At 35.7% G+C, this 26510-nt stretch overlaps 2 protein-coding genes and 1 long non-coding RNA gene across 16 annotated transcripts; 2 read left to right on the top strand and 1 right to left on the bottom strand.

The window, feature by feature from the left end:
* Positions 1-397: 397 nt before the first annotated feature.
* On the bottom strand, positions 398-5963 carry LOC137748556 (ABC transporter I family member 6, chloroplastic). Of its 2 annotated transcripts, XR_011070073.2 has the most exons (8): positions 5463-5963; positions 4619-5106; positions 4206-4427; positions 3982-4104; positions 3556-3732; positions 2831-2928; positions 1452-1585; positions 398-703 (listed from the first exon to the last, which is right to left on the bottom strand). XR_011070073.2 is itself a non-coding variant. In XM_068488725.2 (7 exons), the coding sequence occupies exons 2-6, from the start codon at positions 5039-5041 to the stop codon at positions 2848-2850; spliced, it is 1026 nt and encodes a 341-aa protein (XP_068344826.1). In that variant the 5' UTR covers positions 5042-5106; positions 5463-5963; the 3' UTR covers positions 398-703; positions 2831-2847. The 2 variants fall into 2 exon arrangements, 1 of the variants encoding a protein (XP_068344826.1); XM_068488725.2 differs by lacking the exon at positions 1452-1585.
* A 1826-nt stretch (positions 5964-7789) lies between these two features.
* LOC148698377 (uncharacterized) lies at positions 7790-9349 on the top strand. The gene is made up of 2 exons (XR_015967032.1): positions 7790-8506; positions 9157-9349. It is a non-coding gene; the product is annotated as an uncharacterized LOC148698377 (long non-coding RNA).
* Positions 9350-10706: 1357 nt separating this feature from the next.
* On the top strand, positions 10707-25092 carry LOC137746478 (ubiquitin C-terminal hydrolase 13). 13 transcript variants are annotated; one of them, XM_068486499.2, is made up of 32 exons: positions 10707-10912; positions 11041-11128; positions 11713-11857; positions 11967-12124; positions 12908-13173; positions 13248-13466; positions 13563-13671; positions 13752-13867; positions 14548-14646; positions 15178-15287; positions 16567-16641; positions 17734-17812; positions 17903-18049; positions 18160-18240; positions 18381-18500; positions 18812-18934; positions 19483-19560; positions 19668-19756; positions 19832-19940; positions 20122-20190; positions 20443-20553; positions 22195-22250; positions 22330-22507; positions 22592-22693; positions 22775-22846; positions 23060-23125; positions 23368-23433; positions 23555-23638; positions 23783-23896; positions 24010-24084; positions 24212-24298; positions 24668-25092. In XM_068486499.2, the coding sequence occupies exons 1-32, from the start codon at positions 10883-10885 to the stop codon at positions 24707-24709; spliced, it is 3363 nt and encodes a 1120-aa protein (XP_068342600.1). In that variant the 5' UTR covers positions 10707-10882; the 3' UTR covers positions 24710-25092. The 13 variants fall into 13 exon arrangements, with proteins under 13 accessions (XP_068342600.1, XP_088538280.1, XP_088538283.1 ...); XM_088682154.1 differs by having other exon boundaries at positions 10710-10927; positions 18779-18934; positions 23780-23896; XM_088682157.1 differs by having other exon boundaries at positions 10710-10927; positions 18779-18934.
* The last annotated feature ends 1418 nt before the right edge of the window (positions 25093-26510 follow it).

The raw sequence follows: 26510 nt of genomic DNA on the forward strand, positions 1-26510 counted from the left end.
AAAGTAAAATGAATGTGTGCATAGCACTACCTGATCTTATGAAAATATTGACAACTTGTTATCGCCACATAGTAATGATATTTGGCTTCTCGAAAACACACAATCTAATTCCTAACTTCCCTTGTAAAACCAATGCGTACGAAATAATATCAAGAGTGAAAAAAAATAGTGGATTCCACCTTTAACCAAAACTCCAGTTGATCTCATTTTCTTTTTCTTTTTTTTTCCGTTTCCGATTTATAACTTCCTCAATTTCAGATAGACTTTTCTCCTCGTCCACACCCATATTTAATCTAGATGTTATTTTCATTTGACGCGTTGAATCAAATGACGAGAAATAATAAAAAAAAACATGTGAAAAACTAAAAAAGTGTATGAAAATCAGCACGCAATAATATTATTGTTCCAAAATCTTTGAAGTAGAATTAATCAAATCCTATAGTAAATACAGATGCCCCACGTGTTTTCCATCGCCCATACCTTTACAGAAATATCAAGGAAAGTGGCTTGGTAGGTTTGTTCGGTTGAAAGGCACTTTGCCTATAAAACAGTCATCCAAGCAAGAGAAGAGAACGTACGGCAAGAAAAGAGGAAAGAAAGACCGAAGGGAATGCAGAAGAAAAATATCAAGAGAGGAGAACATATGATGTTTATTTTCCGGAAGAGATCATTACTCCAACACCCGCTTTTCTCCGAATCAAATCTGCAAGAACGAGAAAGGGACAAAACAACATTAGTTTTCAAAGTGAGATGTACAACAGATGAAGCAGCAATCAAATATACCATATAATTTGTTTATTGTCCTAGTGAAAATTGCAAGACAATGCAGGCAGTTCAAGTAAATCGGTGATCACTACTATCCCGCGTTCCTCAAACATCATATGCCGGTATATTTTGGACGCTAATCATATATTAATGGTTCAGAATCAACAAACCAAGGCCAGGAAGCTTCGGAATTGTCGTCAGCAGTGGGATGTCTAACTGACAGTCATTCAGAGCAACCGTGTTTCAGCATTAGAACATCAGGCCAAAATTTGTGGTAGTAACCAGGAACAGCATTTCCATTCCCATATCATTCACATTCTGAATCTTGAGGAATTTCCTTCCCCGTTGCATGCGAAAAATCCTAATCGGGCAGGCAGAAGTGGTTTTACTATCACTTGACTTCATTAGCAACCATTATCATATGATGATTATTTTCAAAAGTCCACGCATTTTTTTCTTTTTATCCAGAGATCCCAAACCCGCTTTGCGAAATCAGATGTGAAACTGGGGCCTCCGAAAAACTCTAAAATCTTTGGGAGGAAGGAAACTGTAGTAAATAGGTACATAGGTATCTTGAGGAAACGACCTCCACGTGGGAGCAAACGACCGGCCTAACAAGTTGAGTAAACCCATGAAAACTTGGATGATACTAATGATCAACATCAACATATCTGGGAAAGCATTACCCTGAAGCAGTTTCGGTAATACTACATCTGAGCTTGTGTCCATTGTGTTATCTTGCATGACAGTTTCATCTTAAAAAGGAAACCGGAGCCATGCGCTTTTCGGCCACAGAAACAGAAAAGGATAAGAGAGCTACCTAAGCAAAAGATGCAGGAAAGAAAGAATTTTAAAACAAAATTACATTTTAATCCAAAAAAAAAATGCACAAACAATTCATATGAATATAAGGGGTGAACTATGCTAGCTAAAAGCACAAGATGCTATGGGACAAAAATAATTGAATCCCTGAGATATGAAGGAACAGTAATAGGGCTAACAGTCAGAAATCTAGACAAAAGTATCCATGAAATGAAACAACAGGAATTTCAGATGCTCAAACAGACTTTCATATTGAAGAATGGGCGATACCACTAATCAATTCATCTCATCCTTGAAATAGAATACAAACACTTTCCTTCTCACTTTTCCACACTATATGTAATCAATACGGAAATAAACAAACATTTTTGTCTCCTTTTTTTTTTCAAACCTTAATAAAAGTATTAACCCTGCATAAGCAACTAACCAAGCAAAAACTAGTGCCTTAGGGGCACCTTAGCCTTCCAAATTAATAGAAGGAAAGAGATTTATTGTCGCATAACTTTCTAACACAAGAGTTACATAAAAAGCTTGAAGATTTCAAGCTCCATCTACTAGCATAGAAAATGAAAATAGCTAGAAATTCTCTGACAGTGACAGAAAAGATAGCTCGCCAACGTCCAAATCTGTATAACTTCTCCTGAAGCTGAATCCCAACTAAATGGAACTAAAGAAGGGTTTACAACACTAGCAATGGATCTCCATAGCACCTAAATAAAGTATGCCACACTTCTTGTTTTGTTAATTAGACATAGAAATCTAAACCTGACCTGTGGTCACTTACTTTATTGGATCATTCCCTGGCATAACAGTTCATTGCAAATGCATGGATGCAAGTAGGGCAGCAACAAATAAACATGGGAACCTATGAATTATTAAACTCGTAAGGAGCAAGTTCCTACCAAAATGGAAAATCATCTCCTATTCTAAATAGGATGCTGAAGCTCACTTAGAAACCTGAAGTTCTTCTGTCATAATTTAAGGGGGGGAAGGGCCTTCTTAAAACATAACAAGCCACATATAATTGCCTTACCATGACCACATGAATCAAAACAATTATATGCAAAAAGGAAAATAAATGTGATTGAAGGACAAATTAGGTCTCGTAGATAATATAATGCACTAGTCGAGCCACTTTTATTTGAGAAGATAAATTAAGTTAATGGTCCACACCTACAATATTAGTATACAAGCAATAAAAGATGTTTTGAGGTTTAAGAGAGTGAGAAAGAAAGAGCAATACCTTTCAAGTTGTTATGCTCAAGAAATTGCTTTGTACCCTTCCTTCTCTAGTACTTCTGCTAAGGAGATGTCACCTGTCTTTATAATTTTCCCATCCTCCTATAAAATCATTTAATTAAATAATTAGATCAGTACTGAAAGAGAACCTAGGAACAGTTTTAGAAGCTTACTGTATTCCTCGCAATGATAACTTATTGATTATCCTGTACAATGTTCTAGCAGCCAAATTATATAACATTTTTCCTATTGCCTTCTAAAAGCTAAGAAAAACCCTAAAAACAAAAGAGAAATTTCTTCTTTTTCCAATCTTCGTGAGTTGATATAGCTCCAAGGTTATGCCCAATTCATATATCTCCTAAACGACTTGTATTAATTCTACTAGTATGTGGAGCTTCTACAATCTAGCTCTCAAATCTTGCCAACTGTGTTCACTCTTAAGTAAAAACAAATACACCAGGAATCCTGGGGAAGAATGCATGAAACAAGCCCTATTTGCTGATGATCCAAACGATATGTTTATGCAATCCCAGAAAAATTACTGGACACATGAAACTAATAAACTCATTTACCTTGTCATACTTTTTTTTGAACCACGTTATACTTTATATTTATAGAGTATCCTTATTACATTTCCTTTCTGTTTTCTAATTTCATGAGACAAATACATGAACCGAGACCCAAAACCTGTCTTGTCAATGTATGTTTTTATATCTTCCAATGACTTACCATAATATGGATACAGGTTGGCTTTATAAATTCCAGAAGTCGTAGGTAATGAGTAATCATCAATACAGAATTTGTCGGGGTCAGAAGCCCATTGACTGCCTTTGCTACATCTCGAAGTGCATCGACATCCAGCCCAGAGTCAATTTCATCCAAAATAGACAACTCTGCTCCCAAAACCTGCATTTAGCAGAAGCGTTTGAATACAAAGATAAGTAATGAAGTACGTACAGCTTACATGAATTCCAAGGAACGACAATATCTCCGGGGAAGAAACCCACTTCCCACAGCTTTACATATTTCTACAAATATTGTAATTATGATGCTATATATCCAACACAAACTTGATACCAGGCATTTCCTTATAAATGAAGTTTTGATCAAGATTACAAAAGAAGCAGTAATATTAACTAAGAACGATAGTCATACCGCCAGTTGCAAAATCTCATTGCGCTTCTTTTCACCTCCACTGAAGCCTTCATTAACATTTCGGTTAAGGAAGTCCGTCTTCATGTTGACAAGATCAAGTTTGGGAAAAATATAAGCATAGAACTGCAAGGACATAAATAAGGATATAAGAATGAATCAATAAACCACCAGAGACATCTCAAACAGCGGCTTTGGACGAGAATGAATGGTTGTAGCTAGCTTGCCTCAATCGGTCCAAGCTCGGGCAGTCCTAGTTTCTTTCTGCGAGCATTGTACGCCATGTTGAGAAAATCAATGTTGGTGACACCAGGGATCTCAACTGGGGACTGGAAACTCATAAAAAGCCCCTCAAGTGACCGGTCTTCCGCTGGCATTTCAAGCAAGTTTTCCCCTTTAAACACAACACTACCTCCGGTAACTTGGTATTCCGGATGCCCAGCCAGAACCTGAACCAATGAACAAACGAATGAAGACAAGAATGACAAAATTAGGGTGTGTTTGGAAGTCTTAGAAAAGGACTAAAAATGCTTTTTTGAATCCGGTAAAAATACAAATGAATCCTAAAAAAGCACTTGACGTCAACCACGTTCACCAAAAGCACTTTCACACTTCATAAGGAGCCCTTGATAATACGGACCTTGGCGAAAGTGCTCTTCCCTGAACCGTTCTTTCCCATAATAGCATGAACCTCCCCTTGGTAGACAGAGAGGTTGACGCCCTTGAGAATCTGCTGTTTGGATTCGGCAATCACGGCCGTTAGATCCTCAACTTGGAGTAGCAGCTCCTTCTCTCCTTCCCCTCCTCTACTGCTGGAAACTGAACTTTCCGCGGCGGAGGAGAGGCTACCTTTCACCTTCACCTTCACCGCCGTCAGAGACCGCAGCTGCCGGTGGCGTGATGGCCAACAGAGGGGGCGGAGGGCAGAACCTGTACATACTGGGGACTTGGAGGGTGAATAGCTGCTAACAAGACAAGTAGCAGAAGAAGAAGAAGATTGCAGTGGGGATGGTGGTAGTTGGGCGGGAAGCGTACATGGATGATGGAATCGCAACAGCGCCATTGGACTGTTATCGCTGCAAGTGCAAAAAGCCCAAAATATAATTCAACAGGAATGCCTAACTGTAACTATGTTTGGATGAAGAAAATTAAGATTACTAACGAATTTAAAAATGACGGAAATTGAAATGACGAGATTTTATTTTCTAGAATTTGTAAATTTTCTTGTTTGGTTAACCTAAAAGAACAATGGAATTGAATACGGAATTTGTTATTTTTAAACTCTCAATCATAGAAATTGAGAAATGACACCTATTTACATGGAATTTGAACTTGGGATTTGGAGATCCCAAATTCCAAGTTTTTTTTTCCATGAGGAAATTCTAAATTTCTATATTTATGAATCCAAACAAGAGAATTGGTGTCTGTCAATTTATAAATTCTGACTTTTACCAAAATTCCATGTTTATTTTCCTCATCCAAACATAGTGGGGTAAATTACATTTTACCCTAACAATTACAACCTCATACAACATTTTAAAGACATTTTAATCTCATATATTTAGTATTATTTTATTTTAATTTCATACAACCATTAAAAATCTGTTAAGTTAACCGTCAAATGATGATATGGCAAATATGAGGTCTCTATTTATGCTAACGTGACTATTACATTTGTGTCACGTGGCTAACCACTTAATAAAAAAATTTAAAATATTAAAATAATTAATTAAAGAAAAGTATAAAATAAAAAACAAAAACCCCTCTTCATCTTTCCTACCCGAGCCACCCCTCCACACCTCCATCCATTTCCCCCTTCACTTCTGTACCTTTCTCTAGCCATAAATCCCCTTCATCATCCTTCTTCTATCACCAATCCTTTGCCCCAAAATTTTCCAACCCCAATTCGCAGGCCGATCCACCCCCTTCCCCTATCACTTATGCACCATTCTCTAATCATAAGTCTCCTTCTTCATCTTCCTTCTGTCATCATCAACCCTTAACCCCAAATCTTTCCCACCCCAAGTTGCACGCTGCAACCACCCCTTGCCTATCACGAAGGAATTGCATGAGGTGGGTTCGATTTCAAGCAGCAGCGATAGCAGGACGCGGCTCGGTGGTGCAGATCCAACTCGGCTTGGTGTCGATGCTGGAAGTCTCGATTCAAGGAGGCTCAATATCGTTGCAATCGAACATAAGCTTGGTGGGTGGATAAGGGTGGTCGAAGGAGAATGTCGAATCGTTGGAAAACCAGACGGCGGCAGAGGTTAGGGAGAGTTGGTGTTTTTTAGGGGAAGATAGGTTTTTGGGTCTTTATTGGGTTTGAGAAGGAGTTCACAATTAATGGGGGAAGAGGGTGGGCTTGGGTGGGGAAGACGAGAGGGAATTTGGAATTTTGGGTTTAGATGAAGGTGTAGAATTAATGGGGGAAGGGGCGGGTGATGGGGGATGGGAGATGGGGGTAGGCTTGGGTGGTGAAGACGAAGGGGTTTTTGGTTTTTTTTTTTTTTCTTTACTTTTCTTTAATTAATTATTTTAATTTGGTATTAAATGTTGAGTCACATTGTACAAATATGACAGCCACGGTAGTATAAATGGGAATTCTATATTTGCCACATCATCACTTAACAGATTTTTTTTAACGATTGTATGAAATTGAAATAAAATAATGAAGCTGGTGGTGATCCCTTATGATTGACAATGTGGTATTTGAATTAGACGTACTGGACATCAAATCCGATACTTCAAGTAACGAGGGAGATCTAAATTTTAAATAATCCCTCAAACAAAAAAAAAACTAAAACTAGCCGAAAATAATGAAAACAAATTCACAGGGATAATTTTGTCATAAAAATATGAAAAATTGGAAATTAAAAAATAAATTGGTTTTTTTTTTTTTTTGCCAAATAAAAAGTAAATTGTTGGAAAAGTTAAATAAAACCTCCAATTGCACTACACTACCACTTCGCGAAACAAACGATTTTTACTCCTGATTAAAAAAAAAAAAAAAAAAAAAAACCGTTCTTTTCAACACTACTTCGCCAAACCGACTCCCATTACAGTACCACTTCAGATGAAATCTTCCTTTTCTTGCTTCAATTTTCCCAAACAAAAATATGAAACTGCATGCCAGGAAAATCATGAATCCAAACTTTGGAATTGGATTGATATTCGCTATCTTCTCTCTCTGTTTTTATGCATTAGTTTGGAATTGGATTGGTATTCGCTCTCTCCTCTCTCTGTTTTTATGCATTAATTTTACCATTGGATGCATTAGGTTCAATTTTATGCAAAATCTTCAGTGAGTAGGGTGCGCTGAAAAATAGATGTTCACATTTCAACAAATTCCACAATCTGCAGACCAAGAAAAATGGTCTTCGCTTCATTTGGTGGTTTAACTCATTTACTTGGAACAGAAGAATGGGTGCGATGTTTATCAATACTATTAAGCTAGAAGGGTTTTTTTCGATCAATGAAGGAACACAAGTCTCCTCAATTTTCTCTTTATGCTAATGGAGGATATTTAATCTGTTTGTTAGTGATAATTGAGATGAAATTATGGTTGTTGTTGCCGGAAAATGACGAATGAGTGTCCGTGCGGCATTCTCTGGATGAGGCTGACCATTTTCCGATTCAGTCCAGTCAGAAAGGGAAGGGGCCGCTGTCTAGACTGCATTTTTGGAGTTTGATCACCATCCCATTTCAACCAGAAATACAACCCTGTTAAAGGTATCTAACCTTCCTTCCTTATGAGTGGAAATCCAATTTGGTCCCTTTTGCAGAAGGGATCACAATTCACAGGTATAATTTGATTTCCACAAATATGAAAAACATTTTTTAATAGAAGGGGATGATTAGTGTTTCTCTTTTGTTTAAGTGGGAAGATGATGGACGTCTTCTTCCTCAAAAAACAATAAATATTGCTCATAGTAAAGATATGTAACCAAATATGTTTGATGCTGCTGTCATTCCTCAGTTACCAAGAAGGGGTTCTTGATTTACAAGAACAAGGTGTGGTTTATTATGAAGAATATTTTCCTGATTGGTTACGATGGTTTTGTAATTGTTTGTCTATATCTGTCTAGATTGGTTAATGGTTACGGTGGATCTGTCAATTGTTTTATTCTTTGATAGTATATGTCTCAATAAATTTTTGCTACTATTTTCTCAATTTTCTATTTTTCTACTAAATATCTTATCCTTCACTTGCAATGTGTGTAAAGTTTTGTACTGATTTTATTGTCCCTATTGGTGGTGTTTGGTTACTCATTGTGCACGACATTAAAAGTGACGTATCTACAGTGTTAAGGCCTTTTAATTTTTGGATTCCATTTTTTTTTTACATTATTTTGGAGAAGATCATATATGGTATGTGCAATTTTTCAAAGTATGGCTTATTTCCACTAATGTATATTGGTGTGTTTTCACAGCAGTTTCACTAACAAAAGAAACCCATGGAGCGTTGGTCAGCTCATTCGTTGGGGCATGTTGGCAATGAAGACAATCAAAGCCAAATTCATATCAGTAGGTGGGTTAGTTAAGAGTGTAGGGAAAAGAGCATTATGTAAAATTGGACTACCACAATACCACATATTGAGTACTACATAATGCTTGGATACCTTGCTATACATTATGTTTTGTATTGAAGTTGTAGAGTTCACATTGTTTAATGCCGTTTGTTTGTAAACCATGCTTAGAAGAAATCCCTTCATTTGAACTGACTTGCATTTTTTTTCCTAACATTTCATTTCTTTTTTTTTTTTTTCTTGGTACCAACCTTTTAATGAAACTTACAGTTTTATGAATTGATTGTAGAATGTTAATTATACTGTTTTCTTAATTTCTACAGTTATAGAATTTGATAATCTATTGCATTTAGGTTTTGAAATTTCCAAAAAATAAAACAAAATAAAACAAACCAATGATGAATTATATGAGGCCATCGAAGACAAGGACTGTAGTTTTGAAGTAGCACTATAGTTTTGTGTGTTGTTAGCCATTTTAATCAATTTAAAACGTTTTTCTTTGATTTAGTTGTTATCACGAAACTTTTAGAATATTGGTGTTAGTTTTTTTTTCTAATGATTCCATCTACTTCGCTTTATATTAATTGTTTTAGATTTCTACTTTAATTGTATTACCGAAAGTTTGATTACTAAATTACTTATTACTTTACAGACAGAGAGTTCACAAGAGTCAAGAGGATACTAAGGAGCTATGACTTACAACATACATAGTGACTCAAAATAGTCTTCTATTTTTTCTCTTTCGTTTCTCTCCATGTTTTGTTGTACGTATTTAACCATTCTTTTGTGTTAGTAATTTGTCTACATGCATGTATATGTTGGTATTAAGAGATTGTCTACAATTAGTGTTTTTGTATATGTACGTACAACTATTTTCAAACCTTCTCACGGTGCAACACGATCATTTCATATATACCCTCTGTAATAAAAATTGATCCTTTAATTCAAAAATGAGACGCTGGCCAGACACACATAAAAATATAACAAATGTTTGTAAGAAATAATGAAACATAAAAGTATTCAATACCAAATGACATGGTTTGGACATACATAAAAGATCTTTAGGGACGCATAAAAGTATTCAATATCAAATGACATGGTTTGGACATACATAAAAGATCTTTAGGTAGCGCCCACGATAATAAAACAGACCTCTCGCATGCGCGTTAGCGTGTGCAGAGAGGCTAGTTAAAAATAACGAGCACGAGATAAACAATCCTCTCGTGGTTATCAAACCTTGAGGACTTGGTACGAAAATAAGTACGAATAATTTTTCAAGTAAGCCCTCATTTTCAAGTTTGTCTACCCAAAATTAATAATATTCATATACATTCTAATTTCTTTCATTTTTTACAAACACATGAATAAAAATCATATAAATTTTGTTGTAACTAGTAAATATGCGCGTATTGTTAATTCTAAAGGGGATTAATTAAATCGAAAAATTTCATTAATTCGCTAGGTGAAAAGAGAGAATATATATTTACTTTGTATTTTAAATATAGGAGGTATTAGAATACATATTGATGACAAACTAATTGTTTTTCTCATGATATCTTGATACCACACAAGACGGTCACGTATTTTAGCTTTTGAGTCAACAATATACCAAAGTAGAATTGTAAACCCAAAGAAAGTACCTAAAAGAATTTGAACTCAAAATCGAAAGTTCTAAATTTTTGCTCGCTTTCCATTTTACCAACCCATTTGGCTTTAAAAGAAATAATATTTGGATATAAGCAAAGTTCTTTTTTTATAATTTGGTTTCATTAAAAATATAAGTAAATAAAGAGGAAATTGTAGCAACGGTTTCTCAACTTTAACTCCTCAAAATATGCAGCTATGATCATTTTTGCCAACTCTATCAAAACTTCTGTTAAAACGAGTCATGTTGGAATAATTATTGCTACAATGAGGTTAATGTTAAGAGACCATTGCTCTAATTTGGTTAAAGTTGAGAGACTATTTTTATTATTCTCTCATTGAATTTCCCATATTTGCCTCTTGATTTAACCTCACATGCGTGATACATGATTTATTTTGACAAAAGTTTTAATAAAGTTGACGAAAAGAATTATAACTGCACATTTTGATAAGTTAAGAAATCAATTGTTATGAATTTTTAGTTGCTCAAATTAGGTTAATTAACACACACGAACACCAAACAATAATATTATCCGGTCTTGGCGTGCCAAACGAGGCCTTATTGTTACAAAATTCCGAAACTATCCCGCGACGAGCTAAAACCAGTAGCAGAAACCTCTTTCGTTTTCGTATAAGTTGCAGACTCAAAATCTCTCAGTCTTCCTCTTCTTGTCATCAGCTAGCACACAAGTCACTCGGATTCGTCGATCAGGCGACCTCCAATTCCGGCGCCCATGACTCTGATGACTCCTCCGCCGCTAGATGTGATTACTGAACCCGTCTCTCCCTCCTTTCAAATGCGATCTCAAGACGATTTCATTTTTGCGTACGAATGTTGTGCTAGGGTTTCAATTTGCAGATCGGAGCTCTCATATTGACCTTGTTTTTGCAGCAGCAGCAACCGCCGCCGCCGCAGGAGGACGATGAGATGATCGTCCCACACTCCGACCTCCCCAACGGTCCTCAGCCCATGGAGGAAGGTTATTCGTCTATTTTCTATCTTTATTTACTTATTTTTCTTACTTTCTGTTTGTTTCCCGAGAAAATTTCAGCAAAATGTTAAGCAGTGAATTTTTATGTCAATGTCTTGCTTTGCGTCTAGACACAACAGTAGTAGTTTTTAGGGCAATAGTAATTATGGTTTTTTTTCTTTTTCTAGTTTCTATTTTTTAATTGGCAATAATTATGCGTAACAATTACAGTGGGGACTGAGTTGTATGGTTGCTGAGACAAATGAGGAAATTGAAATCAAACTAATAGAAACTAGCCACACTGTTCTTGTCACTTCTGCTAAGTTGAATTCAGAATTGACTTCCGCTAAGCCATACGGGATGGCCAAATTTTATCACTAAGGTGAAAAATGGTCCATTTCCCATTGGTGCCAAAGGAATTGTAGAAAGAAATACATAGAAGTTGTATACGAGATTTGTTTTTTGTTGAGTAAGTTAACTGGTTCCTTGGGTATTAATAGAAAAGGTTGAGATAAAATGTTTGGCTTGTTTTTCTCCTTCGTTCTGCCGTTCTTGACAATCAAACAATTTTTTTGGTTTACTACGTTTGGCAGCACAAGCAGAAACCAACAGTGCAGTGGATGCTCCGGCAGTGGATGATCCATTGTCAGCTAGATTTACATGGACAATTGACCGCTTAACCATGCTTAACACCAAGAAGCTATATTCTGATGTTTTCCTTGTTGGAGGCTACAAATGGTATTTTAACCTCTTATCAGTTGCTAATTTTGATCCGTATGCATATAGATATGGGTACTTGATTTGTTATGATTTATAATGATGATTGTATTTCAAATGCGCTTTGCAGGCGGATACTAATTTTCCCCAAAGGGAATAATGTGGATCATCTGTCGATGTATCTGGATGTTGCAGATTCTGGAAATTTGCCATATGGGTGGAGTAGATATGCCCAGTTTAGCTTGTCTGTTGTCAATCAAAGTCATAGTAAATACTCCATTAGAAAAGGTACTTTCTCTGCTGCTGATGTACCTTTTAGAAATGATAGTTTGGTAGTTTTGTAAAGTTAGACTTTACCTGTCCTTAGAAATATTCATATCATGTCCTAATGGTTGAAATGCAATAAATAAAGGGCGACCCCAAGCCAACCCGCTTTACAAAGGTGGGGTGGGGGTGGGGGACATCTATTGAATGCAGCCTTACCCTTGATATTTGCAAAGAGGTAGGAGTGCAATGAATAAGGGATAAAAATTTGGTGCATATGATGTGGGAGCAATAGAGGACAGAAACTGCAGTCCACCAAAAAGAAAACTACTAGCAATAGAAGACACCAACTGCTATGGCATTTCACATATATTTGCACATTGTGTAGTAGTCAGCTTCTTTTGTCTCGTATCATGAGCTTGTCCAAAAGTGCATGTGCATTACATGTCACTCTGGTTTTTATGTCTATCTTCTCGTAGCCCTTCAAACTCTCACCAAGTTAGCAAAAGGGGTGTGAAAAGAAACACAAAAATATAGTACATGCACCTGTTTTGGCATGTTGCCTTAGTTGCAGGCAGACTATAACTTTTTGTTTGAAGAACTTAGACAAAGAAACCTCTCTCCAAAAGCTTTATCATTAAGATGATGAATAGAAAATAAAGTTATATAGTGGTTGGATTATGTGAGGAATAGATAAAACTGGATTCTTAACTGTTCATTACTTTGAATATTAGAACTCCCAGTGTTGTGATAGCATGTATGTTAGAACTATTTTTTGTAGTTATTGCTTTGTGTTGCATTTTGCAGAAACACAGCACCAATTTAATGCACGTGAGAGTGACTGGGGTTTCACTTCCTTCATGCCTGTTGGTGAATTATATGACCCTGCTAGAGGTTATATTGTGAATGATATATGCATAGTTGAAGCTGATGTTGCAGTTCGAAGGGTTATTGATTACTGGTCACATGACTCTAAGAAGGAAACCGGTTCTGTTGGGCTGAAAAACCAAGGAGCTACTTGTTATATGAACTCGCTTCTTCAGACGTTGTACCATATTCCTTATTTTAGAAAGGTAGCATAATTTCTACATATAATTCATCCCACTTTGTGTACAAGGAAGCTCCATATCTCAAATTGTTCTTTTAGGCTGTGTACCATATGCCAACAACGGAGAATGATAATCCATCTGGAAGCATCCCATTGGCATTGCAAAGCTTATTTTACAAGCTTCAGTACAATGATACTAGTGTAGCGACCAAAGAGCTGACGAAGTCATTTGGATGGGATGCATATGATTCATTCATGCAGCATGACGTCCAAGAACTCAATAGGGTTCTTTCTGAAAAGCTTGAAGACAAGATGAAAGTATGGAGTTCTTACCATCATACTTCATTGTTTGCACTTAATTCTTCTACATCAATTTTGGAGGTTACTTTGACTGATCTTTGTTTACTGGAATAGGGAACTGTAGTGGAGGGTACAATACAGCAGTTATTTGAAGGGCACCAGATGAACTATATTGAATGCATCAATGTGGACTATAAATCAACGAGAAAAGAGTCATTTTATGGTAAGCGATTGAGGTTGAAGTAGATAACTGGAGCATAAGTACTGTAGGTCTAATGGAAGATTCTGTATGTTTATTTGTAGATCTTCAATTGGATGTCAAAGGGTGTCGGGATGTTTATGCTTCATTCGATAAGTATGTGGAAGTGGAGCGCCTTGAGGGTGATAATAAGTATCATGCTGAACAGTATGGTTTACAGGTAGATCTAATTGGAATAGGCGTTCATTTTCATGTTGGTTTTGTCTGTTTCCTTGAGAATATAGGCTAAAACAGTTATTTTACTTGGATTATCATCATCAAATCATGTTTTTATTTCTTATGCTTTGTTTAGATTTGGATTAATTACATTTTACCCTCTAGTGTTCGTTGGTGGTTTTCGAAATGGACCATGAGGTTTTAATTTTAGCAATTTACACCCTGAAGTTTTAAGTGTACATCAACTTGAACCTTCCATTAACCATTAGGTTTGCAGTTAAATGTTTAATGTGGCTATTACGAGACTCAATTTTATGCTGATGGGGAAGAAAAATAGTAGAATCTCTTAAGAAGGAAAATGTGGGGTAAAGATAATAGGATTAAATATTAAGAAAATAATAGTCTTTTAGGATTTCTCTTCCACACATCAACACAAAAAATGGGTCTCCTAGTTGCCAAATTATCAATTTAACAACAAAACCATTGGTTTTTGTTACGGAAAGTTGATTTGAACTTATTTCTTTAGGGTATAAAATGCTAAAATTAAAACCTGTGGTCGATTTTTTCTTCTTGACAAGGAGTGGGGCTGTTCTATCATGTTTGTAATTGTTATGTCAGTTTGCTACAGTTTGGATGTTTGAAGATTGCTTTTAGTAACAGTTTGCAATTGTTTGACCTTTTCAGGATGCTAAGAAAGGTGTCCTGTTCATTGATTTTCCACCTGTGCTTCAACTTCAGCTAAAACGTTTCGAGTATGATTTTATGCGGGATACCATGGTAAAGGTAAGTGGTTGATTGATTAATCTGCCTTCACCTGAATCTTTTCATGCATATTGTGTAACTTTACTTAATATCTGTCTATATATTTCCTGGACATATAAACCAAAAATATTGAAGCTGTTCATAGGTTTGATTGACAAACTGTTTGGTCTTATAATTGCATACTGTTACTAGCTAGACTCTTCCCATTGGTAGGTCTAGTTTAGCTCTTGTAATCTCGTGTAGTCTCATAATAGAATTTTTGGTCAATATTAGAATTTTATGCTCTAATGAGCTCAAAAATCCTGTGAAATCAATCTCTAAAGCAATATCAATTCGCTTCCATTTTCCATCTGCTGTCAAAATTTTGGACTTTCAACTTTGTCAGAATTTATTTAGTTATTTCATTATCTTTGTCTATAAGCATTAAGACCAACAAATTTAAGCTGTTTCTTATAATGTAATTATTTAGCGCTCTCTCTTTTTTGTTTCATGTTGTATCATTTGCCTTAAACATAATTACTTGGTATCACCTAGTCTTCTGCTTGCCAACAGATAAATGATCGCTATGAGTTCCCCTTGCAACTTGATCTTGATAGGGAGAATGGGAAATATCTTTCGCCTGATGCTGACAGGAGCGTACGCAACCTCTACACTCTTCATAGGTATCAGTAATTTAAGTTTGTTGGTCTTTGAGACTATTTATACCCTTTGTTGTGAAAAGTTTTGTCTGTATGGAAAATAATATGTTACTTCATTTGATAAACTGATAGAGGTAGTTTTATCATTTTCATGTCCACTTTTGGAGAATAGCTGGGTGTTCTGCGACTGACATAGACTAAAGATGCAACTGATAGTCATTTAGAAGAATCGTACTTTAAGTCTAGAAAACAATATTTTACTATTTTGACAGGGTAGAATGAACCATCCCTGTTGCATTGGTTAGGGAAAAGGGCGAAGAAGGTATTATGTAAAACATATTTTTGTGATTTACATTGATGGAGAGTTAATCAAAATTCCAATTATGCCCAAAAAATTGGTTTAAGATTTCTCATAGAGTTGGAACTTGTATTGCATAATATTTGTATTCTTTATGTGAAATAAGACTTGGTGGCTATGTTGCAAGGATGTGGATATGGAATATGTGACATGATACCATATCGCGCAGCATGACAAATCTCTAGAAATTAGGATATCCATATGGCAAGGATATATGAGTAAACTGAAATAATATCATACATATAAATATATATTTTACAACAAATAGGTTAAATACTAACATATGTATTAATAGGGGAATAGAATAATATTTATTTTAGTATTTCATCCCTCATGAAATATTTCCTTGTTTTTGGTCTTGTGATGCGCAGGCGAGGTGAGTTTTTTGTTTTAGGTTTTTCCCCATTCTCTTTCCTTGCTCCTCCTTCTATGGATGCAATCTTAGGAAGTGGAAAACCATAGATCCTCCTCTGTTTTGTTTAACCATTGAGGAAAAGAGGAGGAAATATGTGAGTGCGATACATCAGCTTCGGTTATTCTTGAAGTTACCCCAAACTTTTTAGAATCACATCTAGACCTATGTCTTAAACAAATATTGATGAATTAACCCTGTCGATATGTTGATCGTACATTGGCGGGGTCCACCTCTTACTGGTGCTGTTTCTGAAAGTCAAAGTAGATGCCCATTGGTACTCCAATGATACCTATTGGGATGTATCGGCGGAATAATGGGGATGTAATTTCTAACTATATACCATTTGTCAAAGCAGCTGCAGTATAGCAAGTTCATCGTGGTTAATTTTTTTATACATAAAAATTAGATGTAGTTTGATTATACTATGTTCATTTTTGGTGATTGCTACTGCAACAAATTCGTACATGCATGGCCGTTGTAGCTGGATCTGTGCATGGAGATTGTTAATGTGTGCTTTTGTCTGTTTGCAGTGTTTTGGTGCACAGTGGTGGGGTGCATGGTGGGCACTACTATGCTTATATCAGGCCAACCCTTTCTGATCAGTGGTATTCATAGCACTTTCTCTTTCTGCAATAATAAGTTCAATTTGCTTGCATCATATATCTGGTTAATAGTCTTTCAAATACTCGAGTTGGAAGTTATTAATAGTTGTGGATTTCAGTTTGCATTTGTAGCCATGCCCATCTTCTTTTTTGTTTGTTTGTTTCGTTGTTACCAATGTTTAGAATTGATTTCCTGATTTTTATTGATTTTTTCCTTTTTAAGGGAGCTTCACAGTTTATTACCTCAAAAGTGTACTTCAAGTACTACTTTAATGTAATATCTGCAAAAGTGTACTTCAAGTACTACTTTAAATGTATGGCATTGTTCATTTTACTCGGAGGATGAGGAAAGGAAGGTAATGTGATTGAGAGAGAAAGAAGGAATTGTACCTGAGTTTGTGGCTTCTTAGATTACCCTGGAAGAGGGTTGAATGTTCAGGTGGAAGGGTCGGATCGGTCTCGTATTATTGATGAGAGAGCTAGCTGTTTGGGGAGTCCTTTTCAAAGTTAAATTTAGGAGGGCATTGTTCAACTGTTGGAAATGATATGCTAGTCCTCAGTTCTTCAATGCACTTATGTGGGATGAGTGCGATAGGGTCAGAGAGGGATGACCAAAGGTTTGAGTTTGGTGCTCTAGGTCCCTACAATGAAGATAAAGTATTTTGGGGTTTGAAACCAATGAAAATTTTGTTTTCCCACAATTGGTTAATGTTGTACTTGAATGAATTTTTATGCTGGTTGGACTTCCAGGGAGTCAACAGTACTGGGAAAGAAAGCAATAAGTTTGCAACAATGGCACTGACTCGGTTGAATAGTGTTAGAAGTTGACCCAAAAAGAATAATAAGTAAAGCAATAGTCTATGAGAGTTTTGGGTGTACGCTAATTTAGTAAAAAATCTACTTCTATTTTACCCTCTTAAAATTACATCCTATTTAGGAAGTTAGTAACGAACTGTACATGCATGTGCTTTTAAGAAAGTGCTTAGCTAGTTTGATCTTTACCATTGAGAATCAATAGCAAATTATTATTGCATACCACGACTTGTCCTGTTCTGTTTAACAAATTTAAAATCCCCTGCAACTTGTTACTTTCAGGTTTAAATTTGATGATGAACGAGTAACAAAAGAAGATATGAAGAGGGCTCTGGAGGAACAGTATGGTGGAGAAGAAGAGGTAAAATCTTTGGTTATTTATGATGTTTTCTATCTCTACGTGCTTTGTCTGTTCTGATGTGTTCTATGTTTCACTGTTTGAATTTTACAGTTACCACAGACAAATCCTGGGTTCAATAATGCTCCATTTAAATTTACTAAATATTCCAATGCCTACATGCTTGTTTATATACGTGAAGTTGACAAGGAGAAAATAATTTGTAACGTGGATGAGAAAGACATTGCAGAACATCTAAGGGTAAGCGGGATTTTTATATTTTTGTTTACTTGGAGTTTTAATATTCTTAATTTTATTTTGTCTTGCTGCATCATGTTGTGCTACTGTGTCCTCTGAACACTATATTCCAGATAAGACTGAAGAAAGAACAGGAAGAAAAGGAGCAAAAGAGAAAGGAGAAAGCTGAAGCGCACCTTTATACTATTATAAAGGTTACAATATCTACAATCTCTCTGTCCCTTCTCCCTCTCCCCCCATCCCTTTCTTTTCTGCCTCCTGTCTCTTTGTTTGAGATATGTAAAATTTGATTTCTGGAACATTATTTAATACAGATTTTTTATGGGGTTCCTAGGTTGCACGAAACAAGGACCTGTTTGAACAGATAGGAAAGAATATCTATTTTGATCTTGTGGATCATGATAAAGTTCATAGTTTTCGTATTCAGAAGCAGAAGCCCTTCAACCTCTTTAAGGTAGCGTATTTGCTCTTTTTAACTTTATTGTATTCAAATTATTGACATTTTCAGGTTTCAGTGTACAACATTTACTCCATACTAGTCTTGCTAGTTTCCATACTGAAAATTATCAATGTGGACATGTGTCTTCACTTATTTTTTTTAGTTTTATATTGAGCTTAATTAAGTAATATTGCTGTCAGAATCATTCTAACATAGTATATGACATTAGAATTATATAAACTCATGATGAAGCTATAGTTTATATCTAATATTTTAGTCGTGGGATCCAAAAGATCAGTATCATTCTAATTGAAGTCCACCCTCAGGAAGAGGTAGCCAAAGAGTTTGGTATACCAGTTCAATTTCAACGTTTCTGGCTGTGGGCAAAGCGTCAAAACCATACATACCGGCCAAATCGACCACTGACACCTCTTGAGGAAGCACAATCTGTAAGTTCCTTTAGCTTGATACCTGTTATGTCATTAATTCTGTTATATATTCCATGAGTTCATGGTTAGTTCATGGTTCTTACGGTCTGTGTAAATGTAATGAAGCGTATTCCATTCCTCTGTTCACGACATATAAATATTTTTGGTGTTAATAGAAATTCATTTAGGTAATTTACAGTTGAAATCTTGGTTACTATTAGTAGAGATTCTTTGAGAGGTTCTGATTCCAAGAAGATGCTATTTCAGTATACTTGGGGATTGTGGAAGTTAGTGAAAGAAACAAGAGTAAAATGTCCATCTAAAATAATGTAGACAAGTATACTGCTTTCAACAAAAAGCTATTTCTAGGCAGAGAATATATAGATCAGAGCTTCTCCAAAAGTTGCTCCTTAGCTTCTGCTAAAAAAAACATTTGTCTAGTGTTACCAAACAACTTGAAGAAGCACCTTTTTAGCTTATGAGAAGCTATATATAACATACACTCACAAAAGTTGGCACTTCAGCGGCTTATTATATTTTGCTCATCTGTGAATGTATGGTATTTGCAGGTTGGACAGTTGAGGGAAGTTTCCAATAAGTCAAATAATGCAGAGCTAAAGCTGTTTCTTGAAGCAGAACTTGGGCCGGTAATGTTACCTTCTAAATTTGTTTCATATTTTCCTCGTGTGGTTCTTGGACAAGTCATCTTATTTCAATGGCGGTATTCACCGGTGGTTCTATTGAACATATTCAGGATTTGTTGCCTCTTTCTCCTCCCGAGAAGACTAAAGAAGAGATTCTTCTATTTTTCAAATTTTATGACCCTTCGAAAGAAGAGCTCCGGTATGTCCCTTCCTTCTTTCTTCCATCAAATTTGAAATTACATTTGATTACTCAGTGTTTCCTTTTCAAAACCAGGTATGTTGGGAGGCTGTTTGTGAAGGGTAGTGGTAAGCCCGTGGAATTATTGACAAAACTGCATGAAATGGCTGGTTTGAGTCCTGATGAAAAGATAGAACTTTTTGAGGCAAGTCATTTTGATTCTTTGTAATGAGAAGTCATGTGAATTGTGTCATTTGTGTTGTATCATAGGTGTGCCGCCTAACCTACTTAACTCTAATGTGCACTTACTTATGAGAGTCTATGGCACATGGTATTTTTGAAAAAAGGAAATCTAAAAGGCTTTATATCCATTTTTTCGTTTTCAGGAAATAAAGTTCGAACCTAATATAATGTGCGAACACATTGATGAGAGGGCAACTTTCCGTGTTAGTCAGGTATGAATTTCAAGACTAATTTGTACTGTTTTCATTTTGTGAATTTATGCTCAGGTATATACAAAGCTATTGTCTTACATCTCTGCTAATTTACTCTCTCCGTCTCCTACCGGCCTCCTCCCTGCCTTTTAATTTGGGTGTGGGTTGGGCGAATTAGGTATTAATAATATACACAGGTCTTCAATAAGTATTCAAACTATGATTTTTTAACTTTGAGGATTATTTCCTTATGCAACTTTTTTGTTCTTTCAGCTTGAAGATGGGGACATCATTTGCTTTCAAAAATCCCCTCAGAGTGGAAGCAGCCAACAATTCCGTTATCCAGATGTTCCTTCATTCCTGGATTATGTTCGTAACCGTCAGGTATATTTTCATTTTTCTTTTTAAAGCTCAGAATCTCCCAAACGTTTAATTCCATGTTGGAGTCGCAATATTTTAGTTTCCTTGCCCTATGGGTCAATCTTCTGGCCTATGATCCAAAATAAGAACAATGAAAACTAGGGAAACTAGTGGTCAATGACAACCAGTCAAAGCTGAGATGACTTAGTATTGCTCCAAGGCTATGTTTGTTTGGTTGAAATCCAGATCAGGGAGTTGGTTTCTCATTATATCAGGGCTTGGTGTTTTGTTAACTTTTTAGTTCTTGAAAAGGAAACAAACGTGAGGAATTGATGAAAGTCAATTCCGCCTGCTGAGCAGATTAGATACACCAATGTGGGGTGGTAGTTTTATTCCTTTCAACTTTGGGATTTGAAGTCTCATTTGATGTCCCGTTATTACTTGACAACTATACTGTTTAAAAAGAAAAAATAATTCTACAAACCCTTCATTATCGGAATGGTGCAGTGAAACTGGTGAAGTCAAAGTATTTTTTTGTCAATGGGTAAGAAGTCAGTTTAATTTATGCAGATGCAGATTTGAAGTTGAGCACTATAAACCACTGTTTTAACCAAATGGTTATCAAAAATGGCCTTCCTTCGTAAATCCTGATAATTGTTTTAGAGAACTTTTTAGTGCTTTTCTGTTTACTGCTGCAAAATCGTATTTATTTTCTGCAAATTATTTGGAGGATGCATCTTTATACTGAAAACTTTGACTGAGTAAAGAAGGGAGAGAGAAAGAGAAGTTTTTTTTGGGGGGGGGGGGGGGGTGGTGTCTGCAACTTTTGATAAATATTATTATATTCCCCATTTAGCATTCCAATCAACCAAACATGCCTAAATGAATACTTAGTTTGCAAGATTATAGAGAAACAAATCCTTTTGATGTGGATGAATGGCAAAGAGATGAAGGATGTTGGAGCATGAGTTGGGTTGATATGAGACATGCTGCATTTATTTTGATGGGGATGAACCAACATCATGGGATGTACCTTGAACTGTGAAAAGGCGCTTGTTATGTCTTTGGGTAATGGGTGCAATGTTGCCACCTCTATCTAAAACTAAATAAACCCCGTAATTCCTCTTTTCTGATCAACCACTAGCTTATACGTAAGTGTGGAAGAGACACAGTGTGCTATTGATGGGAAGTAAGTCCATGCACAGGAAGTTAAGTGACGACTTTGTTGTTATGTTTTGTAATCGTTGAGTGTGCTTGGTATCCTTTTAATGCTATCAAGGGATGGATATCTGGTAGTTCCATTACTAATATGGTGGAAAATTTTGTTCCTGCAGCCCAGGACCAAAATCAGATAAAACAATAGCGTCTTTTGCTTATTTGTTGTTTCATATTGTCTGCCTATTAATCCCACAAATGTGGAAAGGATTTAATGCTGGGACTAGTAATTATTTTATGCCCAGTTATTAGGCATCGTCTATATCAAAAGGGGAGTTGTGGGCTATTAACAATCTAAAACATTCATTGCATTGTCAAGTTCAAGTTGAATTTCAGATGATAATATTTGTGAAGTTCCTGAAAAGGGGGGTTTTTGTGTGTGTTTTAGTGGGGAGGGGTCAATAACTTTTCTTTTGTTATTGTACCGTGACATTCCATGACAATCTACAGGTTGTTCGCTTTCGTTCTTTGGACAAGCCGAAGGAAGATGAGTTCTGTCTTGAGTTGTAAGTTTGCAGTATCATGTTTTGCATTCTTCTGGAAGGGGGTTGAATCAGTCTAAAGAGTTTAATATTCACTTTTTAGGTCAAAGTTTCACACCTATGATAATGTTGTGGAAAGAGTTGCTCAACATCTTGGCTTGGATGATCCAACTAAAGTTAGGCTCACTTCTCATAATTGTTACTCACAGCAACCTAAACCCCAACCAATCAAGTATCGAGGAGTAGAACATTTGTCTGACATGCTGGTGCACTACAATCAGGTTGTTTATTATAAGATTTTTAAGCTCTGTTTACAAAGTATTTTACTGTTGGAAAAACACATAACATATAATTTCCTCTTTCAGACTACGGACATACTCTATTATGAAGTATTGGATATCCCTCTCCCGGAGTTGCAAGGCCTTAAAACTTTAAAAGTTGCTTTACATCATGCTACCAAGGATGAAGTGAGTGAAGATAGAAACAGAATCATTAATTATTTAATATGTCAAGAATTTTGCCTCTTAGAAGCACTTTTATGTTGTCAGGTTGTGGTTCACACTATTAGATTACCCAAGCAGAGCACTGTAGGGGACGTGATTGATGACCTTAAGACAAAGGTAATTAGTTACTTTGCAGCTTTTCACCTTAAGACAAAGCATGGACGCGATAATGGATATGAAACAAAAGTGTCATAATTCGTGGTTGAGATTTTTTCACTTTTATTTCTTTGTCTATATGTGTTGTACAGTTTCTGTTTTATTCTCAAAGCAGTATTTCAACGAACATTGTAAGAAAAACACTTATGTATATCCTTTCTCTATCTGGAACAGGTGGAGTTGTCTCATCCTAATGCCGAACTCAGACTGTTGGAAGTTTTCTATCACAAAATCTACAAGGTATTAGATAATGTGCATATAGATGTTGTCTATGAACATAATTATATGTTATGTCCCTTAAATTTCATAGAGAAGAGATTGGTACCCCCAAAACAATCAATGCCCCACCTCGCCTCAAAATAATTGTTTTGCAGGAGTTGCTCTCTGTTGCAGCTGCATGAATCTATTGTTGTTTCTTTGATCTGAAATTTTGAAACCTTTTAGAATCGGTTCATTTATGTAATTCTTATATTGTTTTACAGATTTTCCCGCCAAATGAAAAGATTGAGAATATAAATGATCAATACTGGACATTACGTGCAGAAGAGGTTAGTCTGCACAGTATTGAGTTAATAATGATCCTATGTTCCAGTCCTTCGTTTTATAATATGTTAGAAATATTTGTTCTACACTTTTGCTGTTAAACTGTTATTCTTGTCTGTTACTCAGATCCCTGAAGAAGAGAAAAACTTTGGTCCTCATGATCGTCTGATCCATGTTTATCATTTTATGAAGGACACAGCTCAAAACCAGGTAGGAAGATATAATTACCTCCTGATTTTATTGTTCTCCCATTTTTTTTTTCTCAGAATCAATAGGTTCTTTAAGTATTTATTATCATTGCCATCATCATCATCATCATCACCACTTTGTTATTTATAATTTTGAATTTAGCAGGTTCAGAATTTTGGAGAACCATTTTTCTTGGTCATTCGTGAGGATGAGACATTAGCGGAAGTTAAGGTGCGTGTACAGAAAAAGTTACAAGTCCCAGATGAGGAGTATTCAAAGGTATTTTCTTCATTACAGAGGACATTGTACTGAGGTTGATGCAGTTTCAGAGTAGTGGCCATTTGTGAAATCCCTACTTTGAATTGTAATATATTGTTTCTGGTTTGGTGCAGTGGAATTTTGCATTTTTGTCCATGGGTCGTCCTGAGTACCTGCAAGACGATGATATTGTGGCCAGCCGATTTCAGGTCTCTCTCTCTCTCTCTCTCTCTCTCTCTCTCTCTCTCTCTCTGTGCATCCGCACACTCACAATATACCATCCGAAGTCTAATTTGTATGGAAATTTTAATTCTATTCTTCAATATCATTTTTCAGAGAAGGGATGTGTATGGAGCATGGGAACAGTACCTTGGATTGGAACACACTGATCATGCTCCTAAAAGGTCATATACAACAAATCAGGTATTCCTTTGAACTTAACTATATTAACCTGACTGACGCACACTCGGTTGAAAACCCAAGAGGTGGACTATTAGGAAAATGGGCTGGTTTTATGTCTTGGTAAATTTTATACAATTGACGCTCAGCCCAGGATCGCTCTCAATTTCTTTACAATGATTCTTAGTAGAAATTTGTGTGGGACTGGTTGTACAGGAGGTAGCTATTAGGCATAAGGGATGCAGAAAACATTGTTGCATTATTTTACGCTCTTTAGAGGCCGAACCCAGAATTTGTTTAAGATTCCGATGATTTTAAAAAATTACTGTTGTGGGAAAGTAGTTTATAATTAGTTTTTGTCAATCCTGTGCTGACTCCACTTGAATTATGCAGAATCGTCACACCTTTGAGAAGCCGGTGAAAATCTACAACTAAAAAGCATGGCGATGACTTTGTCAATTCCTTTCACAGATTCAACCTCATATACATATGCAGTCTTGTGAAGAGTCCGAGAATAACAAAGGAAGCTTTTCTTTAATTTTGCAATGGTTATTGACCTTACTGGGCATACAATTCTTTAGCTAAACTGTGTATCCTCGACGTTTCTGGCTTGTTGAAGGCACCCGTATTTGAGGTGTGAGGTAGGAGGCATCTCATTTGAATCGCTGTAATACCGTATATAAGATTTTGGGGTGAGCAATGTACAGAGGGTATAGGTTTGCAGGTTTAAATGCAGTTTCATCGTCCAGTTCCAGTATGTTGGATCTTTTTGCGTGCATGCATGATGGAAGCTCTGTATAATATTGGATCTTCAGCTTCCTGCTGGTGTTCTTTACTTATTTTTCTGTTGGATTTTAGTGTATGAAAATAATTAGCTGTAGTTACATTTGTCCCAACCTGTCTGTTTTTGCCAATTCTTGATTGGATTTGGTGGAAATCCATTTGAAGGTGGATGGGGAAGTAAGACACGAGAGTGATGATATCAACACTCTTAATGAGTTGAAGTTGACCTTTTTTTAATACAACGATTAATCGTTTATATTAAGGGAACATATAAGATGTCTACTTTTTCAAATTTCCCTCCAAATAGCCATCAACATTCTCTCATTCCCAAGCCTTTTATGGCACTCTGGCTACAATAAAACTTGTCGCCTATTCTAGTCACTAAAGCTCTAATTCATTTAACTTTGGTGTCTGCTGATCAAGGAGTTCTTCTCTGCTAGGACCCAAACAAGCATTAGTATATTACGACTTTTGTGAACATTTAGTTAAAATATCGTCATTTAGTATCACAATTTAATAGTATTTCCTTTCATTTATAAGTGAGAGGTTTTATGTACAAATCTCGTACATAGCGCGAGTTTGTAACCAATTTATTTCACTTCCTTAGTGTATAAATATTCTTGTTTTCAAAACCCAATTATCACAACATTCGATTACTTCATCCCTCACCTCAATAATTTTGTTTTTATTATTATTATTATTTTGGTGTTTTATTTTAATACAAACGTTTTGGGAAGGTGAATCAAGCCTTTTTTGGTGTGTGTTTTTGTTTGGGGGGGGGGGGGGAGTGGCTGTTTTTTTCTTTCTTTCAATTGAGCTACTTTAGGAGAATCAACAAACCACATCAATAATTATTTATTTGTTTATTTATTTATTTATTTTTTTTGTGTTTTATTTTTGTACAAACGTTTTGGGAAGGTGAAACAAGCCCCTTGCTGAAGAGAACAATTTATTTGGCACAAATATTTGGTTTTATGTCAATGAAACAATGACATGTGGATAAACTTATGTATTATTTTATTGGGATTTTCTAACTTTGATCATTGAAGAAGATTGAAATTTAAAATAAACTTGATGTTAGATTACAAATTGATTATAGTCCCTTGATGTGTCCTTAATTCAAAATAATTAATGTGTATTTTATTCAATGTCTCCCATTAAATATTTAAATGTACTGATATACACATTTTAATATATTTTTTGACCAAACAATTTTTTTTAATTTATTAATTTTATTTAACATTCTTCAAACTTGAAAAACTCAATTAATGTACCTAAATATTAGTACCGAAATGTATTATATTGAATTAATGTATTTAAATGTTAGTACCAAAATATATGTATCTAAATGTATGCACTGAAATGTATTATATTAAACTTATGTACTTAAATGTGTGCACTGAAATGTATGTACCCAAATGCATGTACTAAAATGTATTATATTAAACCAATG

Source organism: Pyrus communis, chromosome 2 (assembly GCF_041283825.1).
Source record: "Pyrus communis isolate YQ-2024b chromosome 2, ASM4128382v1, whole genome shotgun sequence".
Lineage (NCBI taxonomy): Eukaryota > Viridiplantae > Streptophyta > Magnoliopsida > Rosales > Rosaceae > Pyrus > Pyrus communis.

Coding starts and splice junctions, on each gene's coding strand:
- LOC137748556 (XM_068488725.2), bottom strand. CDS start 5,041: ATGGCGCTGTTGCGATTCCATCATCCATGTACGCTTCCCGCCCAACTA. Junction 3,733..3,981: donor ATGAGATTTTGCAACTGGCG/GTATGACTATCG, acceptor TGCTAAATGCAG/GTTTTGGGAGCAGAGTTGTC. Junction 2,929..3,555: donor CAACCTGTATCCATATTATG/GTAAGTCATTGG, acceptor ATGATTTTATAG/GAGGATGGGAAAATTATAAA.
- LOC137746478 (XM_088682154.1), top strand. CDS start 10,883: ATGACTCTGATGACTCCTCCGCCGCTAGATGTGATTACTGAACCC. Junction 11,858..11,966: donor CTTGTTGGAGGCTACAAATG/GTATTTTAACCT, acceptor TGCGCTTTGCAG/GCGGATACTAATTTTCCCCA. Junction 18,050..18,159: donor ACATTGCAGAACATCTAAGG/GTAAGCGGGATT, acceptor ACTATATTCCAG/ATAAGACTGAAGAAAGAACA.